This window comes from Kryptolebias marmoratus, linkage group LG20 (assembly GCF_001649575.2).
Source record: "Kryptolebias marmoratus isolate JLee-2015 linkage group LG20, ASM164957v2, whole genome shotgun sequence".
Classification (NCBI taxonomy): Eukaryota; Metazoa; Chordata; class Actinopteri; order Cyprinodontiformes; family Rivulidae; genus Kryptolebias; species Kryptolebias marmoratus.
The window spans coordinates 18,998,057-19,025,498 of NC_051449.1; the positions used below are offsets into that span (position 1 = coordinate 18,998,057).

The 27,442-nt window shown below is 43.2% G+C and overlaps 2 protein-coding genes across 5 annotated transcripts; one reads left to right on the forward strand and one right to left on the reverse strand.

Moving 5' to 3' along the window:
* Nucleotides 1–1,452: 1,452 nt before the first annotated feature.
* On the reverse strand, nt 1,453–8,106 carry si:ch211-252f13.5. The gene is made up of 6 exons (XM_017420163.3): nt 7,261–8,106; nt 6,966–7,171; nt 6,215–6,385; nt 5,963–6,115; nt 5,360–5,426; nt 1,453–5,199 (listed from the first exon to the last, which is right to left on the reverse strand). The coding sequence occupies exons 1-6, from the start codon at nt 7,928–7,930 to the stop codon at nt 3,623–3,625; spliced, it is 2,844 nt and encodes a 947-aa protein (XP_017275652.1). The 5' UTR covers nt 7,931–8,106; the 3' UTR covers nt 1,453–3,622.
* A 2,643-nt stretch (nt 8,107–10,749) lies between these two features.
* LOC108238275 (amyloid beta A4 precursor protein-binding family B member 1-interacting protein-like) lies at nt 10,750–26,774 on the forward strand. Of its 4 annotated transcripts, none has more exons than XM_017420242.3 (13): nt 10,750–10,850; nt 15,421–15,480; nt 16,914–16,998; nt 18,913–19,118; nt 19,214–19,285; nt 19,365–19,524; nt 19,614–19,735; nt 19,809–19,883; nt 19,963–20,106; nt 22,572–22,682; nt 25,675–25,773; nt 25,866–25,950; nt 26,087–26,774. In XM_017420242.3, exons 2-13 carry the CDS (start codon nt 15,421–15,423, stop codon nt 26,206–26,208), a joined length of 1,341 nt encoding a protein of 446 aa, XP_017275731.1. In that variant the 5' UTR covers nt 10,750–10,850; the 3' UTR covers nt 26,209–26,774. The 4 variants fall into 4 exon arrangements, with proteins under 4 accessions (XP_017275731.1, XP_017275732.1, XP_037837662.1 ...); XM_017420243.3 differs by having other exon boundaries at nt 26,091–26,774; XM_037981734.1 differs by having other exon boundaries at nt 18,913–19,109.
* Nucleotides 26,775–27,442: the final 668 nt, after the last annotated feature.

The following is a 27,442-nucleotide window of genomic DNA, read 5'->3' on the forward strand; positions in this document are numbered from 1 at the left end:
ATTGAGGGTCAGGTTAAGAAACCTTGAAAAAGAGGAAAACAAGGCACCTCAAGGCTCTGAGCTTAGACATTAACCTCCAAAGATTTGTAATTCATTGACTTATTCAAAACCCCAATCTGGAAGTTATGATTTCGAAGAGGAAAAACCAAAACAAAAATTTGTCACTGATCAGTGCATTAAAGATGATCCCAAAGTGACATGAATTGCGACACTAAACAATGAAACTGGGTCACGAAGCTGCACTTTGTTTGCACTGTGATTGTTCATTTTGAAGGAAAAAGGAAGAAAGTTGTTTTTTCTAGGTAACATCTGTATCTTGCAAAAAGAAGCGTTTGTTTTCTTGACATAAGATGAAATTAACTGCTGCTGCTATTCTAAACTCTATCTATCTATCTATCTATCTATCTATCTATCTATCTATCTATCTATCTATCTATCTATCTATCTATCTATCGCACAATAGTATTAAGAACACAACTTTAATTCATAAAGTCAGTGAGTTGGACACCATGGGGAGTTGCGTCTGCCTACAGGGAAGAGATCCAACAGCCTTTCACTGAACACCACGAAAACAAAAGAAATGACTTTGGACTTCAGGACAAAGCAGTGTGAGGGTTGGCACCTTTAAGTTCTTGGGCAGTACAGTTTCCGAGGACCTCACCTGGACAGCGAACACCTGTGTGTTTGTAGGAAAGGGCACGGCACTTCCTTAGAACGCTCAGGAAAAAAACAACCTGAAGAGCGACCTACTGCTGACCTTTTATCAAGCTCTGTGGTACTTTGGGTGCTCTGACTAAAAAAAAGCCATCTGGTGTGTCATCAGGGCCGCACATAAAAAAAAAAAAATCACCGGTTGACCCCTGACATCGCCAGTTCTCGTGACCGCCGCAGAGCCGCAAGCATCCTGGAGGAACTCCATGCACCCTTGTGCACCATCTGTTCGAACTGTTGCCGTCAGGCAGAAGATACAGATCCCTGAAAACACGAACATCCAGATTCAGAAACAGTTTTTGTTTTCTTCCCCACAGCCAGCCGTATTTTAAATTCCTTCTTAAATCAAACTGTGCGCTGGCTGCTCTTAGCCTGACAGTTTGTTTTAGGACGCACCTTAAATTGTATTGACATGTATTTTAGGATGTTTTTTATGTATTTTGAGGATGTTTGATGCATTGTAATTTTTGTGCAGTTTTCATTGACAGTATGTTTTACTGCTGCACCACACTGAAATGCCTTTAAATTATGTTTTATGCTGTGCTTACAATGACAGTAAATCTATCTATTCTACACAGCTCTGTTCACAAGTCTTAGCTAACATTAACCATTAAGTTGCTGAAATGATGGGTTATCCTTTCAACTTTTTGTTGAAAATTTCTAGCCTCTGTTTAAACAACAGTGTTGGATGCCAAAATCAAGCAGAGACCTTATATAAAAGTACACAGCAGGAAATGGGGCAACCCTTTTTCTTTTGTTTATTAGGTTTACAGGAAAACATCAAATATACACTTTATTGCAGTTTGTTTACCACTAACTGTGTTGTAAAGTTTTAATATTTAAATAAGTGGTTTAATTTTCTTCAGGCGAGCCTGTTGTCACTCACTTCAAGTCTATATGAGCAAGATGGCCATTAAATAAGGCATGCACAATATAGTCAGAACATAAAAACAACACCTAACTTGCAACATATGCTCTTAAAAAAAAGAAGTAAAAAAAGCACACGTTGGAATGCAGACCAGCACAAAAAAAAAAAAAAAACGTAGCCATAAGTGGGATAATCTGAAGGTCCTTTGGCATCAACAGAGTAAGTGAATTACATAAATAAAAAGTCAAATGAAAAACATGGAATATCAGAACATCAAGAGCAGGAGAGGATATTTTCCTATAAATACAGCTAAGCACAGATTAATCTCATGAAAATAATGAAAGTACTAATTTAGCATTGTATAAATACAACTGATTCATTGTGTTATATTGAATATGTGACTGGTTCATTTAAAATGTTAAAGTCACAACTAAATCAAGCAGCTTATAACAGTTTAACATTAGGAAAACATAATTATTGCATTTTAATCTTAACATTTTCTAAAAGGTACATTTACAAAAGAACATTCTCAGACCATTAAACACTCGCAGGCTCTTTTATTGCCATTCTCGGTCATCGTCATATTTTTGCTTAATAAAATGAAGATGACGACACATATGGCTTTTATTTCAAACTTGAACTGTTAGTTTCCCTGATGTTTTGGTATGTAACACTGTACGGGGTGAGCACAGGATGATGATTGAATACAGAAGTTAAAAGTCTGGGGAATAGGCAGTTCGTTTTATTTACTGTGTACTTCAGACGGAGCAACGTGTTAAAAAATAAAAAACTAATAATATCTGACTCATAACAGTGAGAATGAAGCCTCATGTCATAGTGTAAAAAAAAAAATCTGCCAGATAAAGATTAAAGAATCAACTGACATACATGAAATAAGTTAGCTTATTGTTGCTTTTACACTTTGCACAGAACTGGTAAACTGTACAACTTCTTTAGTCTTATATATACTAGTAGATATGCTGTATTTTCTTACTTAAGCCATTACCTCCCTAAAACGGTTTAAGCAAGCAGATAAAAGAATGGGATGCATCTCCCGTCATCCTTGGCAAAAAACAGAAAAGGTACAAAACACAATTTTTCCAAACTTTTTTTTTTTGTTGTTTCTAAACACCATTTACAGAAATGCTTTCATCCACACTGAAACACTAAAAACAACCCAAAGCAATACCGTAACTACGCCAGGCCCAACGCTGCCATGAAAGTACATGGAAAACAGGAAACGAGGCTTGGAGAACGTTCCTAAAAAGCAAAATGTAAACACAACGAGAAGCGGGCGCCTGTTGGGTCGTACTTTAGAGTAGAGGTAGCACTATGGCGCCATTGGTTTAAAAAAAGGTTGGGTTTTGGCTGTTTAGATGAAAACGCAATGGTTTTTCCACTCTCAAACTCGTTTTCAAAAGTACCATTTTTGTGTGGATGCATGACTGAGTCTATAAAACACTTTGGCATATTTACAAAAAAATGTTCCCATGTGGACGGCTCTTAAGGCGGGGACTTTTACAAAGAAAAGACAATGGAGTTAGACCCTTAGTTTAAAGCCATACATTAATAACCATACACTATACCAACCATACACAAATCAGTCACAATACCACAATAACCACCTCTTTACTACCGTCCTAGTAATATAGTTCTGACCCATTTCATTTGGGGGATTTCCGGGTTGTCTTGTGGCGTCTGTTGCCAGAACTTTGGCAGCAGATCCTTTTGATGTTGTGGGTTAGGTTCCCCAGGGCAGTTCTTGTGTCTCCAAATCAAGCAGCTTGGGCTGAAATGTGTTGTGATTAACTGGGTCTGCCATACTGCTCGTGAACAATTTTACCTTCTGGTGGAACAAGGCCCACTGCGTTTTAGGGTGGAGCCCTTTTCTGTCGTAAAAGTGCTCGTGTTCGACAGTGTTTAGGTATGTGGCATCCAAACAAATCCCAGCAGAACACTGCGATGTACTGAGATGATGGTTGTATTGTTGTGGTAAGCTTATTAATAATAGTTTTATTTAAACAGCAGAGTTTGGTCATAGTTTCATGATGATGCCACCCATAGGACTGACACGCCACTTCCTGTTTGGTGGCTGATCTGATTGACTCGCCCCCGTACGCAGTCTAGAAGGAAGAAGACAGCGGTGCCGTTATAAACCTGAAAGGATGTCCGAAAACTCACGCTGGCCCACTGGCTGCCCTCAAGCATTTGGCCGGCCGACTGCTGGGCTAGGTGGACGGGCCGCAGCCCCTCTGCTTCGTGGCCCCCCCTCGACCCCTCGGAATCCCTTCGCATGAGCAGAGTCACCTTCACCAGGTTGCAGGAGTGAATGAGTTTGAGGTCCAGAGTCATGCTGACTGTGCCGCTTTCCCTAAAGACAAAATCTCTTCTCACATTCAGGGATCCCTTCCCCAGCAGCCCCATCTGGGAAACCCGGGGACTGGTCTGGTGGAAGAACAGAGGCTTGTTTCGAACTGCCCCTGACGGGAGACCGGAGTTGGCCACAGAAGCAGTCAGAAAGGAAGAAATGGCAGCGGGGACCCAGAACAGACTTAGAAGACTGATGCCCGACCCGTCACCAAAGAACCGCACGTTGCACTGAGCAGGAGAGAGGATCTCAAAGTCAATCGCATCCCCAGGGCTGACTTTAGTGGCTCCAGATATGGATATAGACGTGTCCCTGTAGTGGACGCCTGGTTTGAAGACACGAAACAACTCCGCCGAAGTTCCATTCTGGTTGAGATATGCCGCAAGCTGAAAGCCTTCACTCACACACGCTTGACCCATCGAATACAGCGCCTGCTGGAACACAAACCGCACCGTGCCACTCTCTGCAAAACGGATCCCCCGACTGTCGTGAGTCAGTCCGACTATGTACGGGTCAGAGGTGGAGGTGGTGTGGAAGGCCGGGTGATAGTTTGTGTGGTAGTGGGCCGAAACCAGTGCCTGCGCTGTCATGGCGACAGCCCCAGTGTCGTGAGAGAGCCAGAGGAGGCTGAGCGGAGCTGCAGAGGCATCGTACAGCTGCAGACCTTCACTGCTTTGGTTGCATTGGTGGGTGGCGCTCCGAAGGAACAGGGATATGATGTGACCCGGGGCGACTTCTGCCACGCCGCTGACGCTGACGCTCTGCAGAGACCTCCGCTCCTGCTGCTCCACCCGCACGCCGCTCAGGTCGCGCCCCTCTGAGCCGTCTGAGTTGTTCAGACGCAGGCACACCTGCACAAAGCTGCGGCAGCCATGGCTGAGCGCCAAGCTCCCGTCGACCCAGACCAGACCGTGCTGCCTCAGGACCAGGTGGCCTTTCTCAGCTGAAACCAGGCCTGCATCGCCTCTTCCCTGGATGTGTAGCTGCACGCTAGAGAATGCCCCAGCCAGCACGTGGCCTTTTGAGCCCTGCAGACTCACATCTCCAGCCCAGGACAGAGACAGCTCACTGGCCTCAGCAGCAGGGCCAGTGCAGAGGGTGTCTGTGACAAAGGTACAAGGAGAAACCACGGGTTCTCCATCGCACTCGTTACAGGCCTGACACTCCTCCATGTCCGAGTTGTAGAAGTAGCCATGGCCGCACATTCCAGAGCTGGCATCTCGTATGGTCATGCCCTGGCACCTGAATCCACCTGCGACACCACATGAAAGAGATTTTAATGAACCAATGTAAAAGCTGTGGATTTGAAACCATGAACAGCGTCACTTGTTCAGAAAGTTAAAAGAAAACAAACCAGGATATTAGCAAGTTACACAACAAAACCATTAATAATTACACAGTATTATCAGTACCTGGAGTGTTCAGACACTTCTGCTGATCACCACACATCCCAGTTATTTCAAGGCATTCGTCTCTGTCCTGGAATGAAACCAAATCATCACTTTCAGCCCTCGGCTTCTAAATGAAGGCAACAAACAAACATCTGATCTACTTTTAAAGTCTGTCTAAAAAAAAGAAAACAATTGTTCTTACTTTGTTTTCCAACTATCAAGGATCTTTTGACCGTATTTAATAAAAACGAAAGCTGCGCCTGGTGTGGTTCACCAACAAAGTGCAGGTGAAGGGTCTCAGTCATGCTGGTCAAAGGCAAACAGACTTCTTTTCCTGAAGATGTTTTGCTTCTCATCCAAGAAGTTTTCTCAGTTCAAACAGAGTAATACAGAGATCAAAGCTTTAAAACTGTTGCTTTAGTTTAGAGTTGAACTGACATGCACATTCACCCTCCCTCCCATCCCTTCTGAGGGCTGGTAGGACCCTATGCTGACTCCTCAGATACGAAGAGGAACGTCTTCAGAAAGTCAAACAGAAGTCTGTTTGCCTTTGGCTTGACTTATCAGGAAAACCAAAACATGTCAAGTCCACCAGCTGCTGCTCATTAAAAGCAGAACGCTAACCTGGCAGATCCTATCTGCGTGGGCTGAACATTGGGCCACCAGGAAGAAACCGGGGGGACAGATCGTGCACTTTTCACAGCGAGGGCGGTCACCGCTGTAGCTGCAGTACTCCTCAGATCCACAGCGCCCGCAGGCCAGCTGGGGTCGCCCCACCTGGTGACATCAGACGTGCGGAAAAGAGATTACCAGAACAGTAGTTAACTATTTGTTCGATACGGCAGCTTCCTCAGACGTCTGACCGTTTAGGCTCACCTCCATCACACTGGCCTCCATGTCCACCTTGTGCAAAGACAGAGCCTGCTGGGTTTGGTGGGCTCTAATCTGTCCAGTCATTGTTTCCATGTGGCTGTCCAGCTCCTCCTGAAGGTTCTGGAAAGACGTCTGCTTGAAGCTCTCCATCAAGCTATTATACTGGGATTTTACCTGAAAGCACACATTTAAAGCTCACAAAGAAACTCTAAACTACAGCTGACTCAAGGAATGCAGATTGCCCACCGCCTTTCATGACAGAGTTTCAATTCAAGATGGCTGCCACAGCCATTTCTTGCAAGATGTGTTAATGCTCAGAGTAAGTGTTGAGGATGACGACTCTCAGCTACTGGTACATAAACTTTACCTCATTGTTTGTAATTTTAAGTAAGTTGTAGCCATTTTGGTACTGGCAAAGGCACATTAACTGGGGTGGCCATCTTGAATCGGAGTCTCATTCAAATCTGTCCACTGGTTCATGAGATATTTTTCTAATGATACAGGAGCCTTTGCCTTTGGCAGCTGGCTATAGCCATATGAATCATAGACGTAATAAGAACTCACAAAACAAAATATGCAGACATGTTGTGTGACCTTTTTTTTTATCTGAACTGTAGGAGGGTAGAGGACATTCCTTTCCACTGATCTGTACATGGAATCAGTCTTCCACAGGAAGGTGAGTGTAATCATAATTAGGTCTTTGAACTGCCCAATAAGCTATTTACATCTTCCTGCTCATTAATCTGAGCCTTACTTGCTCCATCTGCTCATACATCCGCTTCTGCTGCTGCAGTATTTCCCTCTGCTGGCTCACCAGCGCCGCCTGTTGCTCGCTCAGGAGCCTCTGCAGCTGTTTGATCTCGTCCTGTTGGCCCCGGAGGGCCTCGACCAGCCTCTCCTGGCTTTTGGAGAGCTGCAGCTGCAGGACCAGAGCGTCCTCTGAGGGAAGCTCATTGGACCCTGTGGTTAAAAACAAAAACAAAACAGAAAACTAGAAAACATGAGTTTTTGTTTGTTTGTTTCTCAGACCCTCCTAATCTGACTCTGACCTGGCTTTATGTCACAGGCCAGCTGGATCCACGCTCCCCGTTCCGACCCAAAGTCCGGGACCTCATCCAGGTACTGCGCAGCCCTGTCCGTCACGTGGACGGGAGAAGGGCCCCGACTCGCGTCGTCGCCCGCGTGCGCGCTGCAGCCCTCCCGGCCGCACGGCTTCTGCTTCTGGCGCATCCGGGAGGGCAGTTTGCACCCGATGCCCTTGCACTCACGCGCCGAGCCGTCATCGCCCGTGGGCTGCTGGGACACCGTGGACGGGCACGTGCCGCCGGCGCAGCCCGGATGAAACACCTCCGCAGTGATGGTCCTCGGGTTGGTCCTCCTGGTTCCGTCGGAGCCCCCCTGCTGGTGCTGCTGCTGTGTAAAGCCTTCGTGCTGGTGGGGGTGGATGATGGTGTAGGGGGCTAACGGCGCGCTCTGAGCTGGCTGCTGACCGAAACTGGCGTCCTGCTGGTAGCTCGGATACGCCGGTCCCGTCCTGGGCTGCGCGTGCTGCCGCCGGGACGCGGAGGTGTCCGCGCGCCCCGGGCAGTGCGCTCCGACGCACGCCGCGCCCCAGTCCTGGGCAGGGTAGCAGCGCGGGCCCCTGCACACCTCAGACACGCTCCCTGGGCTGAGCGCAGAGATGGCAAAGAGTAAAAAAGTGGCAGAAAGGATCTCCATGACGCAACCTTCAGCAGTAGAAACAGGCCATTTGTGGATTCGTGCGTAAAATCCCTCAGCTTTGCGGGTCCTGTTTGGACATCTCTGGGAGAAGTAAGCCCTCTACCTGTAACTCAGCCTGACTGCACAGAGACTGAGCCTCACTCCTATGAATGCAGTCGGTTTCTGCCCCCCACCTCCCTTGCCTTGCCCCCTCTGCAGACAGCTACACATGTGGAGCTCCCTGCTTCTAATTGGCAACAGGTTTTGCTCCTAGTCCGAAATTAACCCTTAACTCTCCCTGACATAGCACTCTGTCGAGCCACTGAATTTCCACTGAAGCATGTGCTGCATGTTTGGACCTTTTCTAATGTTTATTTTTATTAGTACTATGACTCTCACACCTGCTTGTCACTCTCAATTATTTATCCATGCAGTGTCCTGAAGAGGAAACAAGGAATTTCAGATATGTAGACATTTGTTTTTCCCTTCAAAGGACAGATTCGCGCCTCTGCTTCCTCTTTGCTCTTCATGTTGATGAAAGGATCGGCTCTGTGGCTTCTTAACAAGTCCGAATTAAACACTGAAAAACTTGAAATGACACGCAGCCTTTCCTCTCCTCTCTGTAGGATGAGAGGGCTGCGGCTGGGGCGTTTAGGGTGCAGCTTTTTGAAATCTGAGGCCAACGCTGGTCCTTCTGTAAAACGTCAACTTTATCACAGTTTTACTGGCTTTCATTTCCCCCATGACCCCACATGGTTCTAACTAAAGCTCTGAACTTTATTAAAAGCCTCCCCCTCACACACACATCTCTCTTTTTAACCTGAAACACCGCAGATGTTCGCACAGCACATTAGTGGTGCTATTTTTTGTTTCGTGGCTTCCTCTAAAAAATTCATCATTAATAATCTTTGCTTTGTGTACTTCCTTCACATTATTTGTTCTATTACTAACAACACAGTCAGCTTTATTACCTTACACCCCCACCCCCACTACCACCACAACATAAGCACATAACAGTCTAACATAACAGACATAACAGTCTAATGAAGCTGCCTCTTCTTTAAAATAATTACTGTCTCTGTTCGTCTTTGCACACATGATCACATTTTGAAATGTTCAGCATGATTCTGTTCAGATGGGAGACAAAAGAGTTTTGTTCACTTCTGACAATAAGCCCACATTTTCTTTCACTTCAGGCTCTGGTATTTTCCAAGAAAACGTAAAAATTATGTGGCTGTGGGGGAAAAAAAAAAACGTAATCGGCACATTAAATCTTCGATGACAGGCCTCAGTTTAGACCTGACAAAACCACTTTGCATCAGAGAAAAGATAAAACAACATTTGCACAAGGGACATAGCTTTAAAGTTTTTAAAACAAAGACCAGCTTTTAAACAGGCAAGTGTTAATGAAAATACCGTAGCATCCCTTAAAGGTATTGCCTGCTGGCATTGCATCAATTGGATGCAACACAATCAAACAAGTAGGGTTAAACTAAAAAGGCTTTATTAAAGTCTAACATAAGTAACTGAGGGAAACAAATGGCCAAGCTGCACCTGGGCAATAAGCCTGCAGTATGGTTTGAAGAGTTTGATGAAATGTCCTGGAGAGTGCATCTGCCAGGACGTAGTCTCGACCACGGAGGTGGCAACATTTCAGGTCATACCCTTGAAGAAATAACATCCATCACAGCAGCTGCTGGATGGAGCCGGTTATGTCATTCTGTTTATAAAAACCCCAGGTATGAGCTGTGTACACCAGTGGTGTCCAATCCTGGTCCTGTAGGGCCACCGTCCTGCAGGTTTTAGATGTTTCTCTGCTCCTCAGCAGGTCTTCAAGTTCTGCAGAAGCCTGTTAATCACTCAGTCATTCAAACCAGGTGTGTCACAGCAGAGAAACAACTAAAACATGGCGGATGGTGGCCCTCCACAGTCAGGATTGGACACCAACAATGGAGCACCCAAAACATAATCCAAAGGTTTTAAAGCAAGGATGAGTGCTAAAGGCCTCCTTTTCAATAGTAGGATAAAACTACGAACATTCAATAAATGCGCACATTTCCGTGACACTGCTGTGTTGCGTGCCAAAGTCTTAAACTAAAAATGTCACTCCATCACCTAGTGTAGGGATTTGGGGCTGTCTTTGTTTTGGTCTTGTTTCATTTTTTTTTTTAGTTATTCTGGTTTTGTTCATCTTCTTGGTTTGCTCTGTTTGGGTTCAGTTTTTGTCTCTCATGTTAGTGTTGTCCTTTACTCCTCCCCAGTCACTCTCTCTCTCAGTTTCCCTGCCACGCCCCATCTCCACCTGCCTGTGATTGTTCCCACGCACCTGAGTCCACTTACTACGTTATCCTCTGTGCTTTAAAACCCAGTCATTTCCTTCCATACCCCGCTAGTCCATTGTTGTTGTTCATAGTTGTTGTTTGTAGTGTGTGTTCCCGTCCTGCCTGTTTCCGTGTCAGATCCTGTTCCTGCTCCCTGCTTAGTCTTTTTGATTTAGTTTGTGTTTTTATTTGTTTGCTGTCACGGCAGCTTTTTGTTTTGTTTATTCTTTAGTTTAATAAATTAGTTTCTTTTTAAAAATTAGTCTGCGCTCTGGGTTTCGTCTCCGTCGTCCCCACACCTCACACCTAGAGCCATTCAAATGAGCTAGAGCGCCCGTTCAGCTCTGCTGTAAGTGTCGGCCTGTTGCATCAGTCTGTGGCAGACAGGCTCATGTACGGACGCAACATATTTGAAACTGATAATAGATACATGAACCTTATTTTGGGCTACCAGAGAAGTGACGGCTACTTCCTGATTTTGCAGGAAATGCATCTCTCAGCTATCGGTCACGTGAGCATTTGGTTACTCTATAAAGTGACCTGTGAGACTTTCAGGATTCAAACACACACACACACAAACACACTCCCTGATTGTGTGTGTCAAAGAGACCGAAAAGGTAAGAACTTAAAGCTACATAAACAGCAGTGAATGTGTGTTTATTTGTATGGATTGGAACATTAGATTAGGTTGATAAATTACAGATATTTGCTGATGTTAAATCTAGAAATAGTTTTTTTTTTTTGCACAGGTTTGGCTTTATAATAGCAAGTTTTTTTTAGTTACTTCTCTCTCAGAACTCACAGTAGTTCTTCTATGAGTATCAGTGTTTCAGTGTCTTATTTTGCCTTATTTTCATCACCCGCCGCTAAGAAACAAAAGGTGGGCATTCTTGGTTTTGCCTCTGTTTGTGTGCACGACTTTGTGTGCCTTTCTGTTAGCAAAATATCTCACGAGCCACCGGACAGATTTGAACAAAACTTTCAGAAATCATTCATTGGATATAAATCTTTAGTTGATTAAATTTTGGAGTCAATCTGATTCAGGATGGCTGCTACAGACAACTGAGCTTGAAAACACCAAAAACTGGCTACAACCCAGGCAATTTTACAGATGCTGTTTTGAAATTTGTTGTGGTTGTAGCTGGCAGTCCCTCCACATGGACAAAACTCTAAGCCCACTCATTGCTCTTTGCTCAAAGCTTTGCCAGGAAACCACTGGAGTCAACCCTGTTTGTGTGTTAGCAAAACACCTAATGATTTACTCGACAGTTTTCAATGAAACTTTCAGAAAGTCGTCACTGAATCTACATCTGCAACTGATTGGCTTCTGTCAGTCCAATTCAAGACGGCAGCCACAGATAATCAACCTTAGCAAACACCAAAATGGCTGCAACTCAGTCAGTTTTACTGGCGTTGAGCTAAAACTTGAAGTGGTAGTAGCTGAGAGTCATTCCCAACACATACTCTGAGCGTGACGTCTCAAGGCGACAGCTGATATGCTTTTGGCAGACAGATACAAATCCAAGCAGCTTGACGTACACCAGTCCCTTCTGCTCCCCTGTAAGAGTTAAATACTTGAGGAGCCACATCAGCTTTGTTTAAGACTAACACATGTCCTCTCGAAGCCGCCAGTGGACAGACGTGCAACTAATTAGAAAACCGTAAGAAGCTCTCGACCGCAAGAACAGAGACAAACACGTCGGTTTGCTGTCAACAGGCAAAGCGTTGAGTTTACTTTCACGCGTACGAGGCACAATAATAAATCCCCCTTTGGTTCGTTCGCCTGCCTGTTTTGTCTCGTGGTGGTTGTCAAGTTGTGGTGATGCGCGAAAATAGAGTCAAGTGTCTGTCGCTCTGTGAGTGAAAGTGTAACAGGAGTTAGAAGGCCTTTTCACATGCAATGTTTCACTGAGGTCCTGTGTGGACCCAAAGACACCTTTCATGTTAGTGATACAGAGATTTCACTTTCAGGGATCTGCTCCACCGCTCCCCTTTTACCACGTAATGTTCCGATGGATGGTCTGTTTAGGTTGGGCAGAAACTCAGAGACCGAACAGCACATGCGGTACACGATCTGTCTGTTTGTGCAGAAAAAAATAAATAAATGAAAAAATATGTGCAAATGCACCAGAGACACAAACACCAAATGTGAGTTACTGAGCAAAGGGCAAAATGTGCACACTGCATAAAATGAGCACGAAATGTGACAATCGAGCTTAAATGTGCTAACAGAAAAACGCAAGCATGTTTCACTCAAAATGTCAGTTCTTATTTTTTTGCAGCTTTTGTGGCACAACACGGAGGTTGCAGGAAAAAAAACAAAAAAACAAACTGACTTCCCTCTGGAGTCAGACCTAACCACAACAACAGCAGATTTATATATTAAATTTAGAATTCATTACAATCACATCTCCATCTCAGTGCTATGAATAGTTTATACTGTGTGTACAGTGGCTCACAACTATATTCAGCTCCTTTGATATTCTCTTTGTTTTATTTCCTTACAACCTGGAAATTAAAACACATTTTAGGTGGATGTATTTTTAATTTACACAAGAGAACCAACACTCTGAAGATAAAAGAAGTATTTTTATGGTGGAATAAATAAGAAAACCTGAGTAAATAGGTCTCCTCAGGTTCATCTCCATGATCTTGGTCCATCTAACCTGGACTTTTTTTTCTGTTCTTCATGACCAAACTGCTGCAGCTCCTTCAGGTTAGACGGGTGCTGCTTCTGGGCAAAAATCTTTAAATCAAACCAGAGATTCTCAGTTGGGTTGAGGTCCGGGCTTTGACTGGACCACTCTGGGACATTAACCAGTTCTCCTTAAACCAGTGGAGTGTTGCTTCACCAGAGTGTTCAGGATCACTGTCCTGCTGGAAGCTGGACCTCCGTCCCAGTCTCACATCTCTGGAAGACAGATTTCACTTCAGAATTATTATTTTTTCATCCTTAAACTGACCAGTTTCCCAGTCCCTGCTAATTAAAAACATGCCCACAGCATGATGCTGCCACCACTATGCTTCACTATGGGGATGGTGTTCTCTGTGTGATGAGAGGTGGTTAGGTTTGTGTCAGACTTGTCGTTGTTCTTGATGGCCTAAAGGTTCAGGTTTGGTCTCATCTGGCCACCACACTCTGTTCTACATGTTTGATGAGTCTCCAGTTTGTCTTTTGGCAAAATCAAAATGTCCCATTTTAGTTTTACTTATCTTTTTAGGCAATGTCTGTTTCCTGTCCACTCCTTCATGAAGCCCAGCTCTGTGCAGCTCATATTGCTCCCCAGGACAGATCCTCCCATCTCTGCAAAGGAGCTGCTGCTCCATCAGGGTTATCTTCAGCCTCCTGGTTGCTCCTCTGATGAATCCCTTCCTTGTCAGGCCCATGAGTTTTGGTGGACGAGCCTCTCTTGGCAGGTTTACTGTGGTGGCATCGTCTTTCCATTTTCTAATAATGGATCTGGAAATATATTTGGATATTTATAAAGAAATATGCAGAACTCTGTGGGATGTTCAAAGCTCTGGATATTTTTATAACCCAACCCTGATTTCTACAACTTGTCTCTGACCTGCGTGGAGAATTCCTTGGTCTTCATACTGCCTCTTGCTACATAGGGGTGTTGATTCTGGGGGCTATCAGAACAGGAGGGTGTATACAGAGATTGTTTGACTCCTAGATCAGAGCTTATTTAACTAAATATGTGGCTTTTAAAGGCAATAGTTGGTGCTTCAAAGCAAAGGGGATGAATACATATAAAAAAAACATGTAAAGTACAATAACTGTGTGAAACAGGACTCAAACCCAGTATAAAAGCTAATTTGAATTCTGTGACTCAGCTGGTAAGCGATTCAAGGCTGTGGATCCATCGGGAGGCTCTGCCCAGATCTGTGTTAGTAATAAAAACATCCAGTTCATGGGCTGGTGATGCTCGGATCCGGCGGCTGCAGCTCTTTTCCACTGAAGAGAAACAACAAATTTTTTTTTGTAACAAGAAACAGAAGGTGCTTAGGTTCCCAGAGAGCTGTGGAAGCCTCTCCCAGCTTCCACAGAGCAGACCCCAAACTCTGGACTGAAATAGAACGTAAATGGCAAAATGTAACAAAATAGGGGGGGGGGGGAAGAGCATTTTTGTACAATTTCACAGGACGTTCACAAGCTTTAACTATATAAGAGAAAGGAGATGAAATGGTTGTAATAGTGACTGTGTTAAACTCATACAGGAAGCGAGTGCATAGTCATGAGCAGAAATTCATGCAGTTTTTACCATCACTGTATTTTTAAAAATACACTGTTTCCCCTCTTCAGACAGTATGAACTCTCTAGTTTCTGTAGATGCTTTTCTGGGCTTAAAGACTCTTGTTATCGATAACCGCACACAACAAGGGTCTCACACAGCTGGCAGAAGCAGAAAGCTCATTCTTCTGTATGCTGTTTATAACCCAGGCCACATGAAAAAAAAAAAAAAAAGTATTTTCGACCTTAAAATTGGCAGGATGCTCCCTCCATATGGAAAAACCCAGATGCTGAAAGTGAGACTCGGTGAGAAGAGAAATCTTTGATCTCGCTGAAGCGTCTCGGCAAAGACAGTCAATGAAGGGCAAAGATCACGGCGCGCTTTAAGTGAATTCAGTTGCACACGACGAGATGTTGAGCTGGAGAGACAGACGCGGCCTGAAGCGATCATCAGCGCCAGGGTCCTCACTTTAATTGACGTCTTATTGGAGACAAGGTTTAGCTGTTCGCTGGCAACCAGAGCAAACGTGGAACCCGTTCGAGGCTGCTTCGTCACGCCACATCATCATAAGGCTGCAGACCATGAGTGCATTTAGAAATCTTTAGCTGAGGTGAGCGATGACGTCCAAGCTGGGCGCACTGTCGCTGCTTTTGGAGTTGCCAGAGCAACGCCTAAATTAAAAGGAACCCACGTTTTCAAGACTCGCACATAGTGAAGAATCTGAAAGTGAAGAGAAACTGAACTGAAATTGCAAAACGTTTTCAGTTCCTGGAGCTGAATCCTGTTGTTTGTTTTCCATGATCTCAACAAATATATATATACACACACACACACACACACACACACACACACACACACACACATATATATATATATATATATATATATATATATACACACATATTTCACTTTTCTGCTGCTAACATGTCCCTTTCCTGTGCTGCTGCTGCAGATGGACGATATCGATGCCATGTTCTCCAACCTGCTCGGAGAGATAGATCATCTCTCTCAGGTGAGTAGGTCTGAGGCCAGAAGGTGAGGAGTCTCCAGACACGGCGGCCATGTTTGGATCTGACAGCTAACATGTTAGCATGGTGGTGGTGGTGGGGGTGGGTGTTTAAACGCTTCAGGCTGTTAGTATGCAGATCAAAACAAGCTGAAGAATGTGTGCAGCTTGCAGCTACAATGAAATGTAAAATATTGTGAACACAAAAATAGCCCGATGATGGTATCCGTGAAGAGAAAAGGTCAGAAATGCTGCCCTTTTCTTTTCTCTTGGACATTTCCTTTCCTGCAAATAAACATCAATATAATGATTGTGTGGCTCAACAGCTTGTAACTGTTTGAAAGTGTGATAACTTTAACCAGTTGATAGAAAGCAGTGTTTAAACCAGCCACAGGCTCAGAGATGACTGGTTCAAACAAGTTGGTCTTCAAATGACAAAAATCAGGAAGCTGCTTTTACCAAAGACCTTGTACTGCTTTTCACAAGCTGTAACACTGGATTTAAGTCTTTAATCAAGGTCAAATTATATTTTTTGTTGAATTTAATTAGTTTATTTGTTTTTGCTCAATGCATTATTTGACCAGACAAGTTTATCCATGATCATTTTGAACACGTGGAGTAAAGTGGGACATGGTATCTGAATCTTTGGATGATTTGGCTGCAGCAAGAAAGGCTTTACTGTGGGTTGCAAAAGTATTCAACCTTTTGGTATTTATCTTTAGACTTTGTAGCTCTACAACCTAAATTTAAATACATTTTTATTAAAAATATAAATAGCAGACCTACACAAAACACTTCAGATTAATGAAGATAAATGGAGGGGGGGGATCTAAAAGAACTGAAAAGTGGTGGGTGTGTTTTGAGTCCTGTTTTCCATCAATCAAGTTCTTTACTCATCAACAAAACTCTCTTTGAAAACCAGAGCAGTTAGGCCGAGCTTCCTGAATCGCTCCTGTTTGAGAGTAACATGTCCGAAGAAAAGAAACAGACAAATCCTTTGATGCTTGCCTGGTTTATCGGGACATCGGCCGCCGGCAGCAGGAGGACTCTGCTTTACATCTGAGCGCCGTAAAAATATGAAACATGAAGTCCCTTGCATCTGGATTGAACCAGTTTCCTAAAACACATAAAGCCTCTCTTCGTACATCTGCAGCTTGAGAAGAGCACTCTTCAAACTGGGGGGAAAATCAGATTTTTATTGTTCCTTTTTAAGTTTCTGACAATAAGCTGTAAACGAATGTAGCCAAAGAATGAAAAAAGTTTGGGTTTAATATCACAAACAGCATGTTTGCAGTATGAAATGCATCCTCTCTAGAAAGTCCACTCCACAAAGTTGGCATTTCTGTGTGTGGGGAATGTGTGATGCATTCTTTGTTTCTGCTGCAGCTGGTCTGATATCTGAAATCTCTTATCCCCTCTCCGCTCTCCTCCCACCGCAGAGTCTGACACAAGCAGACGGCGATCCAGGAGAGGATGCAGCTTCACGAGAAAACAGCTTCTCCATTGGCTTCACCGACCTGAACGGTAACTTCCAGCCATCTCACATTCAAAAGCAGAAGAAAAAAAAAAAGTCAGTAGGAGTCACTCTGCCCCCCGGCTGTAACTGTGCTGTGAGGCTGTGAGAGGGAGGCGAAGTGTTGGGAGACGTGCAGAGGACTTCACAGAGACAAGAATCATGGTGGGAGGGTTGGAGTGTTGTTGTGCCAGGAAGTCACAGCAACCTTTCAAAAAATCTCAGACCTACCTCAGACACCTGTGGAGCTACATCAGGCCCACAATGTTTGTTTCTTTGAAAAACATATTTAAAAAGGAAAAAAAAAAAAAAAAAAAAACAAGTTGAAACTTAAATTCAACAAACCCAAATGTGAAAAACTACATGAAATGGAAAACTATATATAAATGCTTTTTTAAAATAATAAAAATTAATTACTTCTTTCAAGCTAAAAAAAACAGCTTTTGTTTTACATTTTTTTTTTCTGAATACACATTTTTTCCTTTTCAAACTTTCAAAGGGATTGAGAACGGTTAAACTCTCCAACTTTATTACAGCAACTATTGAGACGCCATTAAAGACGCCGCATCTCCTGTATTTTACTCTGTACTTCTGCTAACGCAGTCTTTTCTGCCTTATGCTGTCACAGCAGCGCCCTCTAGCGGCACAAACTAATAACAGCAACAAAAAGGAGCATAAATGCATTCACTGAAATCTGGTTTGATTTATTGTTTCTCCTGTGTTGGTATGCAGTTTAATTCCTTATACAAAAGTCACACAGCCTCCCTGACAACAATGTCTATATTTCAAGAAAAATCTTATAAAGTGAAATCTAATTTTTTCAGTTATTTAACTTATTGTCAGGCAATGCAAATGAGAATCCTAAATGAGACACACTCCTGTGCTAAGCCTAATTAGAATATAAAAATTAAACATTCATAATGCTGTTAGTATGGAACCAAACATTATACAATAAAAACAGGTTTGAAATTATAGTAGTAAAGCAGTGTTGCCAGCCAGACTATTTGCTGTGTTTGAAACAGATTTTCAGTATATTTTAGTATTTCACGCAAATTTATTTGTTGCAATTTCAAGTAATATCTCACAGGACCTGGACGTGTTTTCTGCAGGTATCTAAATACAGCTTTAGATGCCTGCAACAAAACTGAGAAGGGTTTGAGACCCCTGCAAAGACTCTGTTACTATACAGAGCAAAAGGTTTCTTGTACAAACCTTTTGAACATGTTCAAAATTCAAGCAACATGAAAGAAAACCAAGAACCCTCTGAAAGATTTTGAGACATTTTGGACAGACAAATCCCCTACCACTAATCACCAAACCCCACCTGTGGTCACGAGGTTTGGATCATGACCCAAAGAAGGAGATCCTGGATACAAGCAGCTGAAGTGAGCTTCTTCCGTAGGGTGGCTGGACTCAGCTTTAGAGATAAGATGAGGAGCTCCATCATCCAGGTGGAGCTTGGAGTAGAGCTGGAGCAGAGCTGCTGCTCCTTCACATCAAAAGGAGTTAATTGAGGTGATTCAGGCATCTGATTAGGATATCTCCCTTTGGAGGTTTTTCAGGCATGTTCCACTGGGAAGATACCTCGGGGCAGACCCAGAACTCTGGAGGGATTATGTATCCTCTCTGGCCTGGAGTCACCTTGGGATCCCCCAGGACGAGCTGGAGAGTGTCGCTGGGCAGACAGTGGTCTGGGTGTGTCTGCTGGACCCCACAACCCCATAAGTGGTAGAATATCGGTGGATGGATGAAATACATCAAGCTGTTAAGCCCTGCAGCGTTTCTTGTACTCTGCACCAGTAAAGCACCAGCTCGGAAGATGACGCTTTTTCTTTTGACAGACTTATCTATCCATTTCAGGGGATTAAACAAATTGTTTCTTCTTTTTAAATCTGCTTCCTAACTGCTACCTCACCTCCTCACAGAGTCTCTAAATGAGCTGGAGGACCATGACCTGGATGCTCTGATGGCTGACCTCGGGCCGAAAATACCTCAACAAGAATCTTCCTCTCATGAAGGGATCAGCAGCCGTGACAATGCTCAAGCCTCAACGCCTCCTACGTCTCCAAAATTTACGCCAACTAATTTCCTCACTAGTCCAACTGCCCAACCATCCAGCCAGGTGAAAAAGGTCAGACCTTCAAAGTCGCAGCTCCTCTTGGAGATAAAATTGGACTTTCTTGAAAACTAAAAGTCATTTTGTTCATTTGTATGTGTTGTTTCCAGGAAGAACCCCAAACAAAGGCAGAGAAAATTAAACTGGCTCTGCAGAAGCTGAAGGAAGCCAAAGTGAGGAAGGTAAAACCTGTGTTAGAAGCATCTGCCTTCCACCAGACAGTGATGCTGTCTAAATAACCAAGTTTCCTGCTTCTGATAGCTCATAATAAAGGTGCTGATGAGCGACAAGAGCTCCAAGACTTTGATGGTGGATGAGAGGCAGACGGTGCGGGAGGTTCTGGACACGGTGTTCGAGAAGACGCACTGTGACTGCAGCTTCGACTGGAGTCTGTGTGAGACCAACCCTGAGCTGCAGATTGGTGAGATGACTCTAACACACACACTGAAAATGTCTGACTAAATCGTCCTGAGATGCTCATCAAATTGCGTTGATTTGAAAACGCTTCAGAAAGAAGCTTCGAAGATCACGAGTGCCTGGTGGAGCTGCTGTCTGCTTGGACTCGCCACAGCGAAAACAAAATCTACTTTGTGCTGAGACCCCAAAAGTATGTCATGTTCACAGAACCCCAAGTGAGTAAGAGAGACCCGTTTTCTTCATGCCGATTCAGCTCAGTCAGTCGTTAATGCTTTCCTCAACGTGCAGCTGTTCTACATGTGGAAAAAGCCCAAAGCTAGTTTGAGCGGGATAAACAGTCAGGCCAAAGAGCTTCTAATCAAGGTAACACAGCAACACGTTATCAGTAAATCCTCGTGCGCTCTGTTCACTCTGATTTTTATACTGAATGTTGCTTTCCCAGGAGAGTTTTGGAGGATCCACACAGATTGTCCCCGATCTTGAAGGGACGTTGTATCTAAAGGAGGATGGGAAGAAGGTTTGGAAACCTCGTTACTTCGTGCTCAGGGCTTCGGGGATATATTATGTACCCAAAGGCAAAACAAAGGTATGGCAGATCAAAGAAATGTCCTAAACATTCATGCAATTGGTACAAAACAGGCATTAAAGTCTTTAGCATGTGTTCTGCTTGGAAAGCATTGGTATAGTTTGGGTTATTGTTTAGTGTGCTGTTTCGCTGTCACCATTTGTAGCATTCTAGGGCTAAGTTTGAATTTTGGGTTGAGATTTTGTTTTTCTTGTGGGGGTTTGTTGTTCTGTTGAATCATCTTACTTATTGCTTTAATTCTCAGAATCAGTTCTTTAGCAATTTTTCCCTGGTTGTCTTGAATTTGTAATCAGCACACCTGTTGCTCATGTTAATTATCCCTCTGTGTATTTATTGACCTTTTACTTTGAGCATTTGTCAGTTCTTTGCGCTGTCATGGTGTCTTCCCTGCTGCGTTTTTGTGTTTATCTGTGTTCTGTTTGATCTGCAATAGATGCATTATTTTCATCATCAGTGAGGTTCCCTTCCTGTCCTTGAAGCAGGACTGGCCGTGCCGGCTACAACTACAAATGTGGGTCTTGGAAACCTAGCACAGATGCGACACCTGCGGTGGTAGCGTCATGTTAGCGTGGCATAATTTTCAAGCACAAAGCTGCATTCAGGCGCAGTCTGAGACAGCTGTGCCAGAGCAAAGCCCAAGGTTCGGTGTGATTGTGGGCATACATGTTGTTATGGTAACCTGCTCCTTAAATTTAGAGCATGGTGAAGGTATAAGAGAGCATCTTGGGGATGCAGAAAATAACAGGAAGTATCTATTTGGCAAGTAGTAAGAGTTTAGCATCATCATGATTGCCTTCACTCTAAAGGAGGTTTTCTAAATTTGCTGCAATCTAGCCATGTTCTAATAGATTGTGCAGGTCATGGAGTGAGTAATAGGGTTGTCATCCTGTGTGAAGGGGGGCTAAGGGTAATAACTCATGAGCAAGATTTCCATGGCATTCTCACTGACATCAGGTGTTTGTGACCAAGTGATTAACAAGTGGTGTAACCTTGTTTGGAGTGGCCAGTTTTTGAAAATTGCAGCTTATTTTTGCATACACAGTTTGCAACGCTGTATTCTAGGCCACACACATTACTTAATTGTCCGCCTCCGCCCACATTATACCACCTCGGCCTGCTGTGTACTCACCTTGGGCGGCACCTCCACATTTATGATGGAGTACACATTTGTAATGAAAGGAGGCAAAGTTGGAATGTTTTTTCTCTGATTCTTATTTTGATCTAAAAAACTGGGCCTAATTAGTGAAGTTTTTTCTTGGCAGTGACTTAGAAGCCAACAATATATAGTTTTAATTTCTGTATGATCAGGTTTTTGTTGATGGCGTTTAAAAAAAATCTGTTTTAATGTTAAAAAATTAATTTAAAAGCTGATTGAGGCGTAAGAAATGACTGCTAATGATGAGCTTTTTGAAGTTTGATCCATTTGTCTGTGTTCATTAAAGTATGTTTGCTCTAAATTCTGTATAATCTGTAACTGGGAAAAGGTCATTGATATTTCTATATGAATGATTTGACATAATACATCTAAAACGAAGGTTAATTTATGTAATTTTTAATAAATCTTGATCGTGATTGGCCCTTGGCTAGGACCAAATTTTTAATTTTGGCCCCCTTGCGTCACTGGGTTTGACACCCCTGCTCTAGAACCTCTGAAAGTTAAACTTAGAAGGGTTCGAGATGAGTTTAAGATGCCCGCCTCAACCCTGTGACTACTTCAAGAGAGCATCTATTCAAAACACAAGGGATAAATAGCGAAATTCTGAAACTCGCTAAAGGAAACTAAGAACCCTTGCCAACTTTTCAAGGCATTTTGGAGACTCCCTCGCATGTATTGTTCGGCAAAGTTGCAGCTCATTGAGATCCTGGCTTCAGTTGCCGTTTGTGTTTGTTTTTAGGTCTCGAAGGCTTCGGCTGCCTCTGTCGTGTGACAATAGGATAACTTAAAGATCTGAATAAAACACACACAAATTCTCTCAAACTTGATGTAAAATTTTCTTGTTTTGTTTTCGGAGGGGTTACCGTTTGTCGTGTTTCATCACAAGCGTTTCTTCAGCTGCAAGCTGATTATAATGTGCTGATTATTCGCCGAACTGGAAGCCGGCGAAGAGCTGATTGAGAAAGACATTTCAAAGTACAAAAGGAAGACGTCCGACCGAGTAAGCTTCCTTCCAATTAGAGGAAGTTACTTGTATGTAGTTTGCACCAACGAGCCTCGTGTTTTACAGTGTGGTTAAACACGTAAACAATGTTCAGCTGCTTCAGTTTAAATAGGAAGGCGGGTGGAAATGCTTGTCACATAAATATAGATGTCTGTATTAAACTAAACCCTTTTAAACAACATGTTCTGTAATATTTTTCTGGAAAAGTATTGGAAAGCTGGTAATTGTTTGAATAATGAGTCCCAGCACTTCATCAGAGCTGCATGTGTAAAACATCTGTAATGATGTTTTTCCTCTCCTCTCCAGTCGTCCACTGATCTCGCCTGTTTTGTCCGTTTTGAGAAAGTCAACATCTACACGACCAGCAACTACAGACAGATGTACAGAGCTCCCACCAACTTCTGCTTCATCTTAAAGGTCAGACACAGCTGAGCACGAAAGAGATTAAAAAATTCAAATAAAAATGAAGAAAAGCTATGATCTCCATCGCTTTGCCGATGGAGTGAACGAACGCAAACACTACACTCGTGCTCCACAGATGCTTTTTGTGTGCACAGAAGCCGATGTTTAGTGGACTTTCAGCCATCTGTCAGCTCTCGGACAGACGCCGAGTTTCAACTTGTTGCCACGTCAGTAATTTTCAGGGGAAGATTACAGAGCAGCCGATTCACAGAACCACTCGGCAGGAGCTTCTTTGCAGCATTTAATAGAAGCTCACCTAAGCATGTCATGTCGTGGTGACAGAATGATTAAGACAGTCTCAAGTCATTCAATCATCTTCATAAAAAAAAATATATATATATATATATATACAGTTTGTGGTCATCCTTTAAAGACATAGTTCAGATCTTTTTGAAAGGGGGTTCACGTTGGGGAAATCTGTTGCATTCCATTAAACTCCGGCTGCAAGTCAGAAAAACCTGCAGGATTTGCTAATTGCTGTGTTAGCTCACCAGGCTAACTACTGCTAGCGATACACTTAATTCCTTGGATTTAGAGGTTTGAGTTGTTCTGGAGTCTCCAAATTGGACGTTGGGCGAAGACTGGTAGGAAGTGGGATACAGTTTATTTTTCCAGTCTCTGAGAAGTAATGAGAAGCACCGGCTCAGTTCAAGGCTGACAGGGCTGACGAGCTAACGGCAAAGTGGACTGCAGCCATCTGAAAACACTCTTTAACCTTTATACGGCCGTCAGTTTCGAATCACACGGCTAAACCAGCAGCAACATAATGATGCTCTTACTGGACGTGACCCAGGCTGCACAGACATTGCTACAGCTAGCTGCTGCTGCTATCTGTGCTTGCAAAGCATCGTGGAAATCCATGTATATATTCATGTAAAACTCACAGCCATGTAAAGGTTTGTAAAACAGCTTCTGTATGAACTACTATGAACATTTGAAGATCTGAGCTATTTTAAGACAGCAGTGAGCCACTTCGGTCTGAGCTTTCTACAGACTGAAGTCTCCTTTTAAGGACATTACTGTTTGTTGTTTTGTTTTTTGCATCTTTAATCAGAGTTGCTTAGTTTCACACCTTTGTATCTAAATGTGTTCTAGGAACCCTTAGGCCTTTTTAAAACATATGCATGTGAAACCACATGAAGAGAATGAGGAAGACAATTAGGCCTTTTTTTGTCATCTGTAGTTCAGTGAGCAAAAGGGTGGTAGTGCGGTAGTATGGGCTGATCATTCAGGGTTTTAATTCAAGCCAGCTGATTAGACGATCCACTGCGATGAGAAGCTACTTCTGAATGGTTGAAATGGCAGGGTTATAAAGAGTTCACATATAAAGACTTTCACCATGCAACAAATAATTATTGAATAATCAGAGAACCCAAACCATTTCTCTGGTAAAAAGAGTAAATTCATTACAAATATGCAAACAAATGTAGTTTAAATAGACACATGAACTGTTTCAAAACAGCATTTAATTGTTTGGTATGCTCTGCCCCCTGCTGGCTTCTCTTTGTATTGACAATCCATCCATCCATCCATTTTCTTTTACCCACTTCTCCTCTCTGGGTCACAGGGAGCTGGTGTCTATCTCCAGCAGTCCCTGTGTGAGAGGCGGGGGGACACCCTGGACAGGTCACAAGTCCATCACAGGGCCAAAATAGAGACATAGGAGACAAACAACCATTCACACTCACACCTAGGGACAGTTTTACAGTTACCAGTGAACCTAACATGCATGTTTTTGGTCTGTGGGAGGAAACCGGAGTAAACCCACATGAGCACAGGGAGAACATGTAAACTCCACCCAGAAAGAGCCCAGGTCGGGATGCGATCCTGCAACTTTCTTGCTGGGAGGTGACAGCTCTAACTTGTATTAAAAATGTTCAATGAAATTCAGTTGAGTGTATTTAAATCCTGACAAAAACATAAACAAATGTCGTTTGTGACTCTGAATGAGTTTTAGAGGGGTAAAAACAACAATAAAATGCACCCACAGCACAATGTACTGAAAGGAATATTTCTGACGGTTTGAAGTGGGGTTCTGTGAAAAGGTTATGAACAGGTAATACCTTACCTGTTTACAGATGCAATAAACTTTTACATTGCTTACAGTTTTGGATTCTAAGGTTATATACTGGAGGATTTTCTGTTTTTGTGAGAGCATAAACACTGGCAGCAGCAGCTACCTGTAGCATTTCCAGCGCAGCCTGACGCACTTCCTGCAGGAATATCGAAAGGCAATGCAACATTTTCAGCTGTGTAAAGGTTTAAATAGTAGTCTTTGCATCAACCACAGTGAAACTGTGAATATTGGGATGTTTTAAAATGGACTAACCTCTTTTTGGAGGTCGGACAGTTTGACAAACCCCACTTCCAAAGCGGATTTTGCCGATTTCATAGCAGTTTCTGCAGACGCTGCTTTTTGAACCTTTACACTGCCTGCAATTTTGTATTACGTGGAAATATTGTAAAAAAGATTCCTACAGGAAATGTCTCAGGTTGCACAGGAAGTGCTACAGCTGCTGCTGCAGTTGCAAAAAAATATGTACCATACATATGTAAAAGAAACGTCTGATGTGAATTTGACAGCACTGCATGAACTGGTGTGATTTTTTTAAAAACTGGAGCTGTTTTAAGATGACAATAAGCTACTTTGATCCTGGCTTTGCTCTGACTAGTCGTTAGCTCGTCATTTTGGTCAGAAATAAACTCTGTCAATGTTCAGCGTTGTACAGAATGTACAAAAATACATCAGTCAGCCTACAAATAGGAAAAAATAGGGATGGAAAGATATTTTTTTCCAGAGGTCATATTTTCACCTCTGCTTCGTCAGTTCGAGCCTTTTTTATGTCTTTTATTTCCCCTCAGGTTACTCACTTCAGTGACCGCAGCACTAAATCAGCCTAAATGCTTTTCTTGGCTGCCATTTCTTCCCTCTTTTCTTTGCGCTCAGCACCCGTGCATCCAGATGGAGTCGCCCTACATCAAGTTCCTGTGCTGTGACGACGAACACACGCTGTCGCTTTGGGTCACCTCCATCAGAATAGCCAAGGTCTGATTCGACACCGTGTGTGTGTGTGAGATAAAGCTCAGTCCGTGCGTTTCACCTCCTGCAGTCAGTTTACGCAGGTGTGTGTGTTTCAGTACGGTACCGTCCTGTATAAGAACTATCAGGCTGCAGTGAAGAGAGCGTCGACTTTGCAGGGTTTCCAATCTCCTGCACACAAAGGTACGAGAATAAAAAGTTCCAAACAGCTCGTCTCCAACACTGAATGAGCTGATAAGTCGTCCACAGATGTTTAATGCACTGAGTCGCAGATACAGAATCAATCGTGTCTGGATTTCACATTAAATCATCTTCCCAGACAGATCCAATGGCCACACCTCCCTAGGGAACCCACATCCAGGTTCTTCATACGTTGAAGGCTACCCACACAAGCCCCCGCCCGACTTCCTCCCTCCTCCTCCTCAAGCGAAACACCTGTGAGACAAACTTTCACCTTCTTCTCCGCAGTGGCGTCCACCATCCAGCCTGAAGCGAAGCTGTTATGTGCACAAGTAATTTATTCTCCCAAATCCGAAACACCGATATTTCAGATGAGTTTGTTTGTACCCTTATGTAAAAAACCTCCACAAAGGTCAGTGAAATAACCTGAAACTGACAAAAGTCATAAAAATAAACAACTAATGAAAATTAGTCACTGCTTTTGAATTGTGGTTCAACAGAAGTATTCTAGAAAACAAACTAATAAAACTGCTTTAATAATATTATGAAGGGTAACCAAAGAGCCCAGAACAACTTCCAAAGAGATTTTAGGTGAACTCCAAGGTCAAAGGTCATCAGTGTCAGATTACACAATCAATCTGTTTGAGCCAAAGTTGATGACTCAAGAGGACACCAAATCATAAAAAAGCCAGACTGGAATTTGCCAAAATAAATATTGAGAAGCCACAAAAATCTGGGAGAATGTCTTTTGGACAGATGAGACAAAACTGGAGCCTTTTGGCAACAAGTCCCATCAGCTGTCTGTTCACAGACTAAACAATGAAACATCTAACAAAAAGAACCCTCGGTGGCTCGGTTCTGTTCTGGGCCTGCTTTGCTGCATCTGACACAGGATATCTTAAATCTGTTCAGGGTCCAATGAAATCTTGAGACTATCAAACATTCAGGAGCTAAATGTGCTGCTCAGAGTCAGAAAGTTTGGTCTCAGTCACAGATCATGGGTCCTCCAACAGGATAATGACCCAAAACACAAACCTAAAAACACCAAGAGTGGATCAGAACCAAACATTGGACTGTTCTGAAGTGTCCTTCTGAGCCCTGATCTAAATCCTGTTGAACATCTGAGGAAGGAGCTGAAACATTCAAACCTGAGACAGATGGAGCAGTTTGCTCAGGAGGAGTGGACCAAAATACCTGTGGACAGGTGAAGACGTCTCAGAGAGAGGGACAGAAATCACCTGACTGCAGGGATTGTCTCAGAAGGCTGGCAAACAAAATATTAAATGATGGGTACCATCCTTTTAGACAAACCAGTTTCATTATTTTATTATTATTATCTGTTGAACCATCATTCGAAAGCAATGGTGATGATTACAAGTTATTTCAGTGCTCTGTGTGGGTTTTCTGTCACTAAAGTCTACAAATCTGTCCACATCTGCACGTGTTTTGTTTCAGACAAACCAGAGTTCTGCTTTTTGTTTCAAGGAGCTGTTTA

Bases quoted from the DNA above. Each gene is read 5' to 3' on its own strand.
- si:ch211-252f13.5 (XM_017420163.3), bottom strand. From the start codon at position 7,930: ATGGAGATCCTTTCTGCCACTTTTTTACTCTTTGCCATCTCTGCGCTC. The intron at 7,172-7,260 runs GTCAGAGTCAGA...TTTTAACCACAG, and splicing joins GGCCTGTGACATAAAGCCAG to GGTCCAATGAGCTTCCCTCA. The intron at 6,116-6,214 runs GTGAGCCTAAAC...TGATGTCACCAG, and splicing joins TGGAGGCCAGTGTGATGGAG to GTGGGGCGACCCCAGCTGGC.
- LOC108238275 (XM_017420242.3), top strand. From the start codon at position 15,421: ATGGACGATATCGATGCCATGTTCTCCAACCTGCTCGGAGAGATAGAT. The intron at 19,119-19,213 runs GTCAGACCTTCA...TGTTGTTTCCAG, and splicing joins CATCCAGCCAGGTGAAAAAG to GAAGAACCCCAAACAAAGGC. The intron at 19,884-19,962 runs GTAACACAGCAA...TTGCTTTCCCAG, and splicing joins CCAAAGAGCTTCTAATCAAG to GAGAGTTTTGGAGGATCCAC.